This window comes from Sparassis crispa (genome assembly GCF_003851025.1).
Source record: "Sparassis crispa DNA, contig_000001F, whole genome shotgun sequence".
Lineage (NCBI taxonomy): Eukaryota > Fungi > Basidiomycota > Agaricomycetes > Polyporales > Sparassidaceae > Sparassis > Sparassis crispa.
Window position 1 is genome coordinate 2,788,716 of NW_020939748.1, and position 14,555 is coordinate 2,803,270.

The 14,555-nt window shown below is 47.2% G+C and overlaps 1 protein-coding gene across 1 annotated transcript; it reads right to left on the reverse strand.

The window, feature by feature from the left end:
- Window positions 1-654: 654 nt before the first annotated feature.
- On the reverse strand, window positions 655-13,301 carry SCP_0209860 (hypothetical protein; the record flags this gene model as incomplete). The annotated part of the gene is made up of 3 exons (XM_027754897.1): window positions 655-1,677; window positions 1,921-2,786; window positions 12,227-13,301. 3 exons carry the CDS (start codon window positions 13,299-13,301, stop codon window positions 655-657), a joined length of 2,964 nt encoding a protein of 987 aa, XP_027610698.1.
- Window positions 13,302-14,555: the final 1,254 nt, after the last annotated feature.

Below are 14,555 nucleotides of genomic sequence, written 5' to 3' on the forward strand. Positions count from 1 at the left end.
GTCAGCATACAGAGATAATGTCCAAGCGCAAAAACATGGTACAAGTCCATGCACAGCGTCCACATACGTAAGTCCAAGTAACAACACATAGTCCAAAACATCGGAAATAGTCCATGCCATACATGTTGCGACACACGAGCGAGCGGCGACTCGTTCGTGCTCTCCAAAACAAAGTCCTCGTCAGGTAACATACAGGGAACATCATTCGCAGCAAAGTCTTTGAACAACATACCAGTCACAAATACATGAACGTTCAGTCGGTCAAGTCCAAGCTCGAGAATACTACAGGTGCAGTGGCAAGACGGAGAAGAGAAAAAGCAGCAGTCCATTCTTGAATCCCTGCACTCTGCGGCGTCAAGGGAAAGTTTCTGCATGGGACATAGCAAGTAAGCATCATACGTCTCAATCCATGTGTCAAAAATGTACCGCGCATGTTCATGTTCAAGTGCAACTTCCAGCAGCCGGGGATGACACTGGAGGAGGCAGCTCGCCAGGCTTTCCAAAGAGTCCTTGGTGACGACAGCGGTAAATATCGTGCACGTATCTGCGTTCGATGTCATATCTGAGCATGAAGTTGATGATGTCGAGAATAACACGCATATCATTGAGGTCCTGGCATTGAGCGTCTGTTGTAGGGTAGAGCTCGAAGAGTGCTCAAGCTTTGGCAAGCGCAAGATGTTCCTCGGGCCAAAGAAACGGATTTCCAATGTGAGAGTACCAGAGCGCGGAGTAGTTGCGACACTGGCGAACCATGGCAGCAATGCACATAGCGATGGGGTCCTTTGTCTCTTTACTATCTTCAAGACCATCGATATTTGCGCGGGACATAACGGCGTGAAAGGTGACCATGAACATGCGGCGAAAGTCGTTGGTTTGATCAAACGAAAACGGCAGAGTGTACAGCTTAGCGCGCACATACAGTTCATTCTTGAGTTGAATCATATCGTGGCGCACACCAAGGTAGGGAGCAAGGACATACGACTTATTCTCCAGCGCGACAGCGGCAGTCCATTCAGCTTTCGAAATTGTCTCCGAGGTGTCTGAGTCAGTCATTTCCACGTCCTCTGTCGTTTCCTGGTGTTCGATCATAGTGGCGGGAGATACGATATCGGAGGAAGGGGAAGGGGGATAAAGGAGATCTTTCACTGATAAAATGGGCAGCAGCGGAACAGGTGCGGTCGTATCGGGCGATCGAGAAAGTTGGCGAGCGGGTTGGTTAAGCACATGATCGGGCATCGCCAGCAATTCTTTAATGGCAAGGTCGAGCGCAGCACGTCCAGTCGGGGAATACGGCGGCAAACTAACGGTGGATGGGGGCGACATAGAAACATTCTTCTTAACATTGCGTGGTAACGGTAGTGCGGTGTGTCGGTCGGTGACCGCGGCCAGTTGCGTCGAGTTCAGTGCAGCAACAGTCGGGCTCGCAGCAGGAATAATGGCGGGAACAATCGGTGCAGCGGTGAGTGTGGGACTATGCGCAGGAATGGCGGGAACAGTAGTCGGGCTATGCAGATCCTTGGAAGATGATGCATTCGAGCTTTCAGGTGTAACGGATACAGGCGTCGGCGGTGAGGTAATTAACATGAAACGTGTATCGGTGAGCGGTTCGAGCTCAGTGCCGACCGAAACATTGTTCAATGTATTCCCTTCTGACTCAGCGTTTTGGGGGCGCTGAGTCTGCGAAGATGCAATACGATCAGAATCGAAGTTGCACACGTGTGTCGAGTACTCAACTGGTCGTGTCGCGACAAGACGTATCTCCACGGGTAAGGCATCCCTTACAGAAATCGCAGCGTTATTTCCTTGAACGTCGATCCACGGAACGGGCGCAAGCACAGTCGTCGGCACAGGTCGAGTTACGATATCCATCAATCGGCACCTCTTGGCAGCGCGCGATCACATCTCTGGTCCTTCGTATACCATTCCTACAGCTTCAGCTAAGTCATCTGAGAAACGCGGGCCCGCGCTCGGGCTGGGAAACAACTCTCCTACAATCGGGGTGGGGAAGAAACTACCAGGCGGGTGTGTGTCACTTCCGAAGAAAAACGAGACCGCGAGCCCATAACATATGCTCGCGCGGTCCATTCCATCCGGATGAGACTCAGCCTGCATGGCCATCATCTGTACACAAGGGTGTGTGGGTCCGTAACGAGTCTGCATCGGGGCGTAGACGATAGTGGCGGGAGAACTGAGGCAGACAGATGAGAACATGTTGTACTGCCTGTATTGAGTGTACTGGGAAACTGCGTCACTCAACAGGTCATAGATAGACTTTCCACGGGCGTCACGAGTGAGATTGCCTAATATGGGATGCTCGGGCAGCGGCAGAATATCAAGGTGGGACTCGGTGTAGCTAGACATGCGCATAGCGTATTCACGCTCTTGCAGTGGAACGCGGGCTGGGGAATCGTCACGGCAGGTCATAGCAGTGGGGGAGAGGTTGGAGAAAGGAAGGGGGGGTGATCTGAGCAGTCCAGCGTCCTTCGCATAAGTTATAGGTAAATCCGGGGCAGGCTCCATGTATCGCGAGTCGTCTGAATTAGGCGTGTTTGATCCAGGAGTCTGGGGGGTTGTGTCCGGGAGCACAGTGAGTCCAGTAATGAGAGCTTCGAAGTGAGACTGGGAGAGACACGGGGGGAGCGTAGAATCTGCCAGGCCTCCAAGACCGAGGAGCTCAATAATATCATCTTGATCGAGCGCACGATCTCCTATCTTAATCTCGATTTTGGGATCTAGATCTTGAAGTTCCGGCTTGGCTTCATTTTGTGAAGCGCCCGTTGTAGCACCTGCATCGTTGATTCCAATAAAGTAAGTTTCTGTTTTCTTATGTTTTTCTGTTTTCTCGGCAGCTAACTCGTTGGCCTCGCGTCGGGCGCGCATTTTCCATGCGGCCCACATTGCTCTTGCTCCTTGCGTGGTCGCACTTTCTTGTTTTTGGCCTCCTTTCTGTCTCGTCCTGTCTGGCTTATCTCTGTCTTGGTCCTCTCTGTTTCCCTCTGCACCCTGTCTGTTGCGGATAACTTCAGTAGGGCTTGACATGCAGGCACGTGACCTGGCATTGAGTTCGCGCACAAGTCCTTCTTCGGCGGTTCACAGTGTCCTCTGCAGTGCAGCCTCTGTCCATTCTTCCCACTTCTTCACTAGGCTTTTTGTCTCTTGCTCTCTGTCTTCCTGGGCCAGCTGGGGGGTCTTCAATGGTCCTGGGTTCTGGTGGGTGCTTATCCCCACAAAGTAAGTCTCCTTTTTCTTCTCCTCTTTTTGCTTATCTCTGATATCTCCTTTCAGATCGTGGCTGGCATACGTTCGTCGAAGGCGCGTCTCGGGCGGGAGTTGCTCGGGCCTCGCAGCAGAGTGCGAGCACAGTCGATCCCGATACGTTCCCTCTTGTTCGTCGTCCATTGGGTGAGCCACGATATGTTCCTTCATTGCATTTCATCGTGCTAACATTTGAATTTCAGGGTTCATCGACAGCGACACTGCAACACTTTCCGTCTGTCGCAGCTTGGCCGGTCTTTTCCCTCTCCATCGAGCACGGCGCGATCCTCGGTTCTCTTCATCTGTTAGCGGTTCCTGGAATTGCACACGTGAACGCAGGCAGTGCGGGATCGTTCGTTCCATTGGTACATGCACGATGTCTTCTAGTTTCTCCATTTGCTGATTTTGACTCCTGCAGTTGACCGCGACATGTGATTCGCATTGTCCACAGGTGTCCACCATTCTTCCTCCATCGTCCTTTGCGTTCATTCATCGGCCTCTTCATCCTCCTATGTCCATCGTTCTTCCTTCATCTCTCGCGTTCGTTGGTCGGCCTCTTTGTCCTCCTGTGTCTGTCATCCTATCGCGTTCTTGGCCAATTCGATTCCTTTCTTGCGTGTTCCCCATCGGGATGCAGGTACGTCGAAGCATATTCAATATTTCATTGTCCGGGCTAATTGGTTCCTCTTTAATGTCAGCGCATTCCTTGTACGGCATACAGTCAGGCAGCATCACAGCCAATATGCGAGCTTTGCTTAGCAGGCTCTCAATGTCTCTGGTATGTATTTCTTGCTGTTTCTTCCGTTCGTCCATGCTCAAGGGTCCGCTGTCCAACATCATAGCCACACAACGTTCGGTCTCCTTGCAGTCGGTCACCCATTGGTCTTTATATCCAGGCAGCGCATTAGTGTCGGGGGGGGGGGGGGGGGGCGTAGATACTTGTAGTTCCATCTTGCTCTGCTGATTGTCGTACTTGCTTTCTAGCATTCAATGCAACCGTTTTGTTGCTCCCAAAGAAATACACCTGTGGAGTTTGAAGCTCATGTGGAATAGTCCATACCGCTGGGTCGAAGGTCCAGTTAGGGTTCATGCCATCAGGTGTGACCAATAACTTATGATGGACTTCAAGTTCACGGTCCTTGAATAACAGGTACGTTCCATCAGCACGTTCATCGATTGATATGTAGTTCCCTCGTTGCCATGGTCATCTGAGCAGCAAATTGAAAGGCACTTAGTCTCTCACGTAAAGGTTGGCAAATGTCATAATGCCCACGTTCTGAACTAATCCACATAGTAGACCAGCTCCTCCGTTAGCATCGTTCATGCTAATTGACCGAGCAATATCCATTGGCCGATTGATCACTGCTTTCCAGATCTTCTTGCTTGCAATGTTCAGTTGGCTTCCTGTATCGATTATTGCGGTAACCGCGGTTCCGTCACATTCCATTTGTAGTCGTATCAATGTTCCTCGGGTCTTGGTCGAGAAAGATGATGCCACCAAATTTACTTTGAGCAGGTGTAACAGCTGAGATGCTTTAGGCTTGAGAATGTCTTGTAGATGATGGGCCATTTCCTTCGAGATTCCAAAAACTTCTCCGATGGCCAATGTGACGGGAGTGCTTAAGACTTTGTCCAGGATTTTAACTTGATCTACCTGAGTCTGAATGTCACTTCGTCGAGTAATTTGCTTTCCTTCGGCAGAGGTTTTTAGTTTCTCGTCCAATTTTGGGGGTCGAGGCTTTGTGGTACATGGTCCTGGAGCATGGGCAATGTCATCGTCCAATATCTCATCACTATCATCTGCATTTCCCAAGGGCGGGTGTACTTCAATTGGCTGTTGTTGTTCCCAAGGGTGGTGAGGTGGTAGCGGACGGGAATTCTCCTTCTCCACTATGGTTGGGCGGCGCGGCATGTCGGGTACGGGTACAGGTTTCGCGATCTTGGCTTTAACTTTCAATGGTGGCATTAGAACTCCATCAAATGCTTCACGTCAGACTGTTCTCGTTTTGCGTTCTGGCCTACTCGTGGGCATCACATAGACATCTTCGAAATCGCTCTCGCCAGTCTCATCATCGGTGTCACTTCCGTCGCCCATATCTTCAATATGTGCACACATACTCGAGCAGTTGACTGTGACAAGATGGGATTGAGGGGAGATCATTCAGTTGATTGCCGACACGAATGGCTCATTGTATCCTCTGTATATCCGGGATCCATCTTTCATTTGCAAACGTCCTTGCATGTTCCGCGTGATCACTCCTTTGGCAATGAGTTCATTGATGGGAGCACAATCTTCAATATGATGTCCGGCTTCCCCACATCCGTAGCACTGCATGTCCGATGGTGGTCTTGCCATTCCAGGTGGAGGAGGCATGTTCGGGACACCAGGCAGTGGGTACTGTGGCATGTGCGGTGGCATCTGTCATCCAAATTGTCCTTGCGTCGGCACACCTTTCAGTCATGTTACCTGAACTGAACTTTCATTTACCCTGACATTGTCATGAACTGGACTGCCAGCGGACGTCGGCCCATCGGTTTGTGTAGAGAGCTGTCAGCGATGGGCCCATGGCGATGAAGGGAAGGCTGGAGTGATGGGCCCACTGCCATGGGGGTAGTTCTGAGCAATGGGCCCACTGCCATAGGAGTACTTCTGAGCAGTGGGCCCATCGCCATAATGATATTATTTAGCGATGGGCCCACCACCATAGAGGCACTTCTGAGCAGTGGGCCCACCGCCATAGATGATGTTCTGAGCAGTGGGCCCACTGCCATAGAAGTACTTCTAAGCAGTGGGCCCACTGCCATAGGGGTACTTCTGAGCAGTGGGCCCACCGCCAAGAGTGTAAGATGAAGGATGGGCCCACTGCCAAAGGTCAGAGGGTTGGCCATCGCCAGAGCATGTTACTGCCAGAAATGGGCCCATCACCAAAGTACCCTCAGTCAGGGCCTTACTGCAAGCACCCATGGCATAGGTCATCACCAGAACATGTTTCCGCCAGCAATCAGCCCACTGCCAAAGGCCAGAGAGTTGGCCATTGCCAGGGCATGTTTCTCCCAGCAATGGGCCCACCATCAGAGTAGTCAAAGGTCAGAGGGTTGGTCATCACCAAAGCATGTTGTCGCCATCAATGGGCCCACTGCTAGAGTATAATCAAGGAGCAGTGGGCCCATCGCCATGAGTGTAAGATGAAGAATGGGCCCACTGCCAAAGGTCAGAGCATTGGCCATCATCACAGCATGTTTCTCTGAGCAATGGGCCCACCACCAAAGTATGATCAATGAGCAGTGGGCCCATCACCATGAGTGTAAGATGAAGAATGGGCTCACCACCAAAGGTCAGAGGGTTGGCCATCACCAGAGCATGTTATCGCCACCAATAGGCCCATAGCCAAAGTACAATAGCTGAGCAGTGGGCCCATCTCCAAGAGTATCAGATGAAAGATGGGCCTATTGCCACAGGCCAGGGGGTAGGCAATCACCAGGACATGTTTCTCCTAGCAATGGGCTCACTGCCAATGTACAATGAATGAGCAGTGGGCCCACTGCCATAGGTGTTGTTCTGAGCAGTGGGCCCATCATCATGATGCTATTATTTACTGATGGGCTCACCGCCGTAGGGGTACCTCTGAGCAGTGGGCTCACCGACATGGTGTTATTAGTCAGTGATTGGTTGACCATCATAATACTGGCAGTGCCTGGACTCAGCAAGACACCTAATCGCTAACCTGACACTACATCTCTGATGGAGTTTTTACAACATGAAGTCCTGCCTGAAACTTATCGTAGCTGTCATATAGAGTGCAGTGCCACCATTTTATGAGTTTCTGATATATGGTGAACCATGGCTTTACATTCTGGTGATGGTGAGACTCAATTTGCCAAAAAGTCGCCAACCTAGCTCTCCTTCTTTGGCAAAGTTTGTTAAACTTGGAGGACTGTCTGAAACTTGTAGAAGAGGATTTATAAAGTGCAGTACTGCTATTTTAGACTTTCCGCATATATGGAGAGCCATGGCTTTACATTCTTGTGATGGCGAGAGTCAACCAGTAAAAAACTCAGCAACCTGGCTCTCCTTTGGCGAAGTTTGTCAAACTTGAAGATCTGTCTGAAACTTGGAGAAGAGAATTTATAAATACCATTTTATGAGTTCCTGATATATGGTGAGCCATGGTTTCACATTCTGGTGATGGTGAGACTCAACTAGTAAAAAAGTCGCCAACTTGGCTCTCCTTCTTTGGCGAAGTTTGTTAAACTTAGAGCACTGTCTGAGACTTGTAGAAGAGGATTTATAAAGTGCAGTGCCACCATTTTAGACTTCCTGGGTATATGGTGAGCCATAGCTTTACATTCTGGTGATGGCGAGACTCAATTTGCCAAAAAATCGCCAACTTGGCTCTCCTTCTCTGGTGTAGTTTGTTAAACTTGGATGACTGTCTGAAACTTGTAGCAGAGGATTTATAAAGTTGAATTCCATAATTTTATGAGTTCCTAGTATATAGTGAGCCATGGCTTTACATCCTGGTAATAGTGTGACTCAACTAGTAAAAAACTCGCCAACCTAGCTCTCCTTCTTTGGCAAAGTTTGTTAAACTTAGAGCACTGTCTGAAACTTGTAGAAGAGGATTTATAAAGTGCAGTGCCACCATTTTAGACTTTCTGGGTATATGGAGAGCCATGGCTTTGCATTCTGGTGATGGAGAGACTCAACTAGTAAAAAACTTGCCAACCTGGCTGTCCTTCTCTGGCGAAGTTTGTTAAACTTGGAGGACTGTCTGAAACTTGTAGAAGAGGACTTATAAAGTGCAGTGCCACCATTCTCTGAGTTCCTAGTATATGGTGAGCCATGGCTTTACATTCTGGTGATGGCGAGACTCAATTTGCCAAAAAGTCGCCAACCTGGCTCTCCTTCTCTGGCGAAGTTTATTAAACTTGGAGGACTGTCTGAAACTTGTAGAAGAGGATTTATAAAGGGCAGTGCTGCCATTTTAGACTTCCTGGGTATATGGAGAGCCATGGCTTTGCATTCTGGTGATGGCGAGACTCAACTAGTAAAAAACTTGCCAACCTGGCTCTCCTTCTCTGGTGCAGTTTGTTGAACTTGGAGGACTGTCTGAGACTTGTAGCAGAGGATTTATGAAGTTAAATTCTATCATTTTAGGAGTTTCTAGTATATGGCGAGCCATGGCTTTACATTCTGGTGATGGTGTGACTCAACTAGTAAAAAACTCGCCAACCTGGCTCTCCTTCTTTGGTGAAGTTTGTTAAACTTGGAGGACTGTCTGAAACTTGTGGAAGAGGACTTATAAAGTTAAATTCCATCATTTTATGAGTTTGTAGTATATGGCGAGCCATGGCTTTACATCCTGGTGATGGTGTGACTCAACTAGTAAAAAACTCGCCAACCTAGCTTTCCTTCTTTGGTGAGTTTATTAAACTTGGAGGACTGTCTGATACTTGTAGTAGGGGATTTATAAAGTGAAGTGCCACCATTCTATGAGTTCCTGGTATATGGCGAGCCATAGCCTCACATTCTGGTGAAGGTGAGACTCAACCAGTAAAAAACTCAGCAATTTGGCTCTCCTTCTCTGGCAAAGTTCACAAAACTTGGAGCACTATCTGAAATTCATAGTAGTTGGTATATAAAGTAAAGCACCACCATTTCATGAGTTTCTGATAGACGTTGAGCCATGGCTTTACATCCTGATGATGGCTAGACTTAATCTGGTGATTCTCCACTAACCTGGTGGTCCTTCTCTAGTAAAGTTAATTCAACTTGAAGCACTGTCTGGAATTGATAACAGCTGTTATATAAAGTGAAGGGCCACCATGTTATGAGTTCCTGATTGATGGCCAGCCATGGTTTCACACATAAAAATGCTAAACGACCAGCTGCTTCTGTAATGAAGTCTGTATGCAATGGAGTATTATCTGAAACTTATGGCCAAAGTTATATACTGTGGAGTATGAACTGCAACTTGGAGTAGCAATATCATATTGTGACTTAACAGCTATTAATTCTCAATAACAATTAAGTGTAATTCTTTGGAGAGAGCTATACTTAAGTTTATGAAGTGTGTTTTGCTTTTCATATAACTAAATGCCAGACATTTGTTAGAAAATGACAGATGTATCTTTTTCAAGACAACATGTAGTCAACTGTAATGTTAAGTGATTGGCAAGCTTTACTTCTCAAAAAACAGCAAAGTTCACTTCTGAAGAGTTAGCAATATTTCACTCTGAGCTCTATAGACTTCTTATAAGTGTGTCAAGAATCTATCTAGCTCTGATATAAGGTCTATGTAATCACCATTTTTTAATGTAGATAGAAAAATGTATTGAAGAAGAATCTCAAATATATAGAAGAAAACACATATAGGAGCCATTATGTTCATGTAGATGTGTGTGCACTCGGAGACTAAAAAGGAAAGTGTGATTCCTTGACCAGTTCAGCAAGTCACATGAAGTTCATTAAAGGTAGACAATATTGAATTCTTCACATAACACTAAGTGATTACAATCAAAACTAACCACAACATCGTATTTTGCATATAAAGTGTTGTACTTTATTACACATAGTATCATGCAAAGAAATGGTAAGTTGTATGCTGAACTTCTCAAAGTGTTCACAGATCATTAGAATGGCTGTGTGTATCTTGCTAAACTTCAAGAAGTAATGCAAGGCTTCTAATTTAGAGCATACAACTGCTGTTGTAAGATTTAGTCACTTTTCCATATTATACATATATAAGATTATCACAGCCGGTTAGCATGCTAACTTGTGAGTGTATTTAGGATGATTAGATGTGGCTCAAAACCAACTAAGAAGTCATACAGCACTGGCATTGAACAGTAATGCAACTGCTGCTCTAAGTTTTGAAAGACTTAGATACTTCACTTTATAATAAATAGCAGATTGTCAGCATTGAATCTCAGTGCATCCACACTTTGCCAAAATGTACAAACACAGCCTGACATCAGCCAGAAGTCCATATAAAAGGACATCACAGTATATAGCTACTGCTACAACTTATAGTTAATACTTTATATTATATGAAATTCATCAGTGTATGTGAAAAAAGAAGTATCAGATTGCCAGTTACATTTTCCCTGTGGCTCACCATCTATAAGAAACTCACGAAATGCTGGCACCACTTGATATAACATTTACTTCAATTTTTAAACAGTGCTTTAAGTTAGACAACCTTCATCAGAGAACAAGTGCCAGATTGGTCATTCTTTTCCTGGTTAATTCTAGCTATTATCAGGATATGAAGCTATAGCTCACTATTGATCAGGAACTCAGAAAGTAATGGCACTTCACATTATGAAATGTCTACTATAAATTCCAGACAGTGCTTCAAGTTTGACTAACTTCATCAGAGAAGAAGAGCCAGGTTAGCGATATGTTTATCGGTTGAGTCTAGCCATTATCAGGATATTAAGCCATAGCTCCCATCTACAAGAAACTCAAACAATGACGGTGCTTCACTTGATACCACAGCTACTATCAATCCCAGACAGTCCTCCAAGTTTAACAAACTTCACTAAAGAAGGAGAGCCAGGTTGGCGAGTTTTTTACTAGTTGAGTCACACCATCACCAGAATGTAAAGCCATGGCTCGCCATATACTAGAAACTCCTAAAATGATGGAATTTAACTTTATAAGTCCTCTTCCACAAGTTTCAGACAGTCCTCCAAGTTTAACAAACTTCACCAAAGAAGGAGAGCCAGGTTGGCGAGTTTTTTACTAGTTGAGTCACACCATCACCAGAATGTAAAGCCATGGCTCGCCATATACTAGAAACTCCTAAAATGATGGAATTTAACTTTATAAGTCCTCTTCCACAAGTTTCAGACAGTCCTCCAAGTTTAACACACTTCACCAGAGAAGGACAGCCAGGTTGGTGACTTCTTGGCAGCTTGAGTCTCGCCATCACTAGAATGTAAAGCCATGGTTCGCCATATATCAGGAACTCATAAAATGGTGGCACTGCACTCTATACTATAGCTACGATAAGTTTCAGGCAGGACTCCATGTTGTAAAAACTCCACCAGAGATGTAGTGTCAGGTTAGCGATTAGGTGTCTTGCTGAGTCCAGGCACTGCCAGCATTATAATGGTGAATCAATCACTGACTAATAACACCATGTCAGTGAGCCCACTGCTCAGAGGTACCCCTATGGCGGTGAGCCCATCACTAAATAATAGCATTATGGTGATGGGCCCCACTGCCCAGAAGTACCCCTATGGCGGTGGGCCCATTGCTAAATAATAGCATTATGGTAATGGGCCCACTGCTCAGAAGTACCCCGATGGCAGTGGGCCCACTGCTCAGAATAACACCCATCGCTCAGAACACTACCTATGGTGGTGGGCCGATGGCTGTATAGTAGCCCCGAGGTGGTCAGCCGATGGCTCAGAACTTACCCCCTGGCAGTCGGCTGATTGCTCAGTACTACCATGATGGCAGTGGGCTGATGGCTGTATAATAGCACCATGGCTGTGGGCCAATCGCTCAGAAATATACCTATGGCAGTGGGCCCATCACTCAGAACACTACCTATGGCAGTCGGCCGATGGCTGTATAATAGCCCCAGTGGCGGTGGGCCCATCGCTCAGAACACTACCTATGGTGGTGGGCCGATGGCTGTATAATAGCCCCAGTGGCGGTGGGCCCATCGCTCAGAAATATACCTATGGCGATGGGCCCATCACTCAGAACACTACCTATGGCGGTGGGCCGATGGCTGTATAATAGCCCTAGTGGCGGTCAGCTGATTGCTCAAAAATACACCTATGGCAATAGGCCGATCGCTCAGAACTATCACTGTGGCGGTGGGCCCATGCCTATATAATAGTAGCACCATGGTGGTGGGCCGATCACTCAGAAATACTCCTATGGCGGTGGGCTGATCGCTCCAGCATTCCCTTTCTCATCATGAGCTGATCGCTTACAACTCCTTACACAGACCAATGGGCCGATGTCCGCTGGCTGTCCAGTTCATAACAATGTCAGGGTAAATGGGAGTCCAGTTCACAAACATGACTGAATGGGCTGGCGTCGGAGCATCCACTACTGGTTTCCGGACAACGGTGGTGACGAGCTGGTCGAGTTTGCAAGCGCAGAAGTATAGGAGTCCATAGTCAGGATCACTTAGGGACATGCGATTCAATTGCTTGACCAAGTCTTCCACTTCTTCCTTCTCGTGTACTGCCAGTCGTTTCCATGATAACTTCGTTTTTGGCTTCTTAACTTCTGGTTCGTCATCTGATGAATCATCCACTCGCTTTGATGATTGTTTCTTCGTGCTTCGCATCTTCTTCTTATCCTTGCGCTTCCTTCGATGTGTTTCTTCGGCACTTGATGAATCCTCTGAGTCACTTGAATTGTCATCCGAGTCTGAGTCGTCTAAGTCATCACTCGAGTCTTCGTCTTCTGAGGGCAGTTGGTCCTGGTCAAATCGATTGTGCTGCAGAATGGTTTCTGCTTTCATGCATACGCTGCTCATGCTGAACGGGATAGACATGTTGTGGTTGGGGTCTGCGGCAAGCAAGCATGGTTCCAGGTCCTGACGGAAAGCGCGGGGAATTCCTTTCCAAAAATAAAGGGACTGTTCAACTTCCAAAATGTGACCACGATTCACTAGCCATCCAGCGACTGTGAGGAAGTTCCTCGAGTATTCCTGCCATGCACCTAGGTTCTTGATAGTAGGTTTCCGACGTGATTCCTTGACTAAGGCTTCGAGGTCTTTGACTTTATATCGCCTTTTGTCTCGGTCCGCATCGTAAAATGTGAGAATGTCTCTCTTGAAAGCATTCCAGTCTGGTGTGACGTAGGCTGGGAGTGATTCCATAAACTGGCGCACACTTTGTGCACAATACTGCGTGATGTTTTCCACTTGGTCCTCTGCAGTCACAATGTTGAGCTGAGCGCACAGCCATTCATAGTGCTGCAGGAACCTCGCAACTTCTGCATAACTTCCTTTAAACTTCTTTGGAGAACCCTTCGTTCCCAGAACCGGTAATCCAGCGACGCCGGTCACCATATTGGGCTTCGAAGTGTTGATTGGGTAGAGCTGTAGTGTGGGATAGACTGCTGTGTTAACAGGCTTCAGAGGTGTGATTGATATAGCTTCGGGAAACAAGGGTCCTAACCCCTCGCGGTGGGCTTCAGATGTCGACTCGGGGTACACACGGGCCTTGGCCGGAGGAGCTTTTGACTCTCGGTCAAGTGAGTGGTACTTCGCTGTGGTTCACCGGGTGTGGCAAACAGGAAAGTACGCCAGGCTATCACAGTTGTTCGGTGATATCAAATTTATGATAATGGGTTAGGGACGCCTGAGCTATACGTGTGATTTGTTGTCTGAAATCGGGATGGTAGTCTGTACAATACAGATGGGGGAATATAGAGGGGGATGCCTAGCAACCATGTGCAAGGGCTTGCATTCTGTCTTCTTATACGATGCCGAGTCTTCTGTGTTCTCTTATCCATGTGCCTACAACCGTGTGCAGGGCTTACCGAGTCTTCATTGTCTTCTTAACAGTGTGCCTACAACCGTGTGCAGGGCTTACCAAGTCTTCTGTGTTCCTATTCGAGTGCCTACAACCGTGTGCAGGGCTTTACTGAGTGCGTGTGTCCTAATACAATATGCCTGGCTGATACTTTTCCTACATGTTGTCCAAGAACTTTCCAAGAATGGGTTGAGTATCTAGCAACCGTGTGCTAGACTACCCAACAGAAACGATACAAGAGTGCAGTAGTTGTGTTCGTAACAACTCACTGCCTGCGCTGAACTGACTTCATCGGGATCCTTTTGATTACAAGTAACAATGTTACTGGGAGGAGTGGAACAAACTCCTATTCTTTTAGTTTATCACTTTGTAGGGTAAGCTACAAGCGGAGGGAGAACTCTTCACTTATAGGGGTGCTACAAGTGGGGAGAGAAGATTGTGGGTCAGGACACCTCGGGGGTCCTTTTATATCCCTCGGGTGTCACCCATTGTGACCGTTACATAGTAGTGTTACATGGCAGATTGGCCAATAGCAAAATAAGAGCATCAAGTGATCAAAGGGGAAAGTAGGAAGGAAAAATGTCTTAGGACCTTCGTGTCCAATAGCATAAAGTGAGCAGGGAGAAACAGGGAAGACAAAACTCTTTGGACCTCCGTGTCCAATAGTATAAAGCGAGCAGGGAGAAGTAGGGAGAAAGCACTTTCTGAGTTTTTCCTGTCCAATAGCATAATGTGAGCATCAGGTGACACACTCGGCCAAACATTCTTGGGTTCCGTCTTAGTCACGT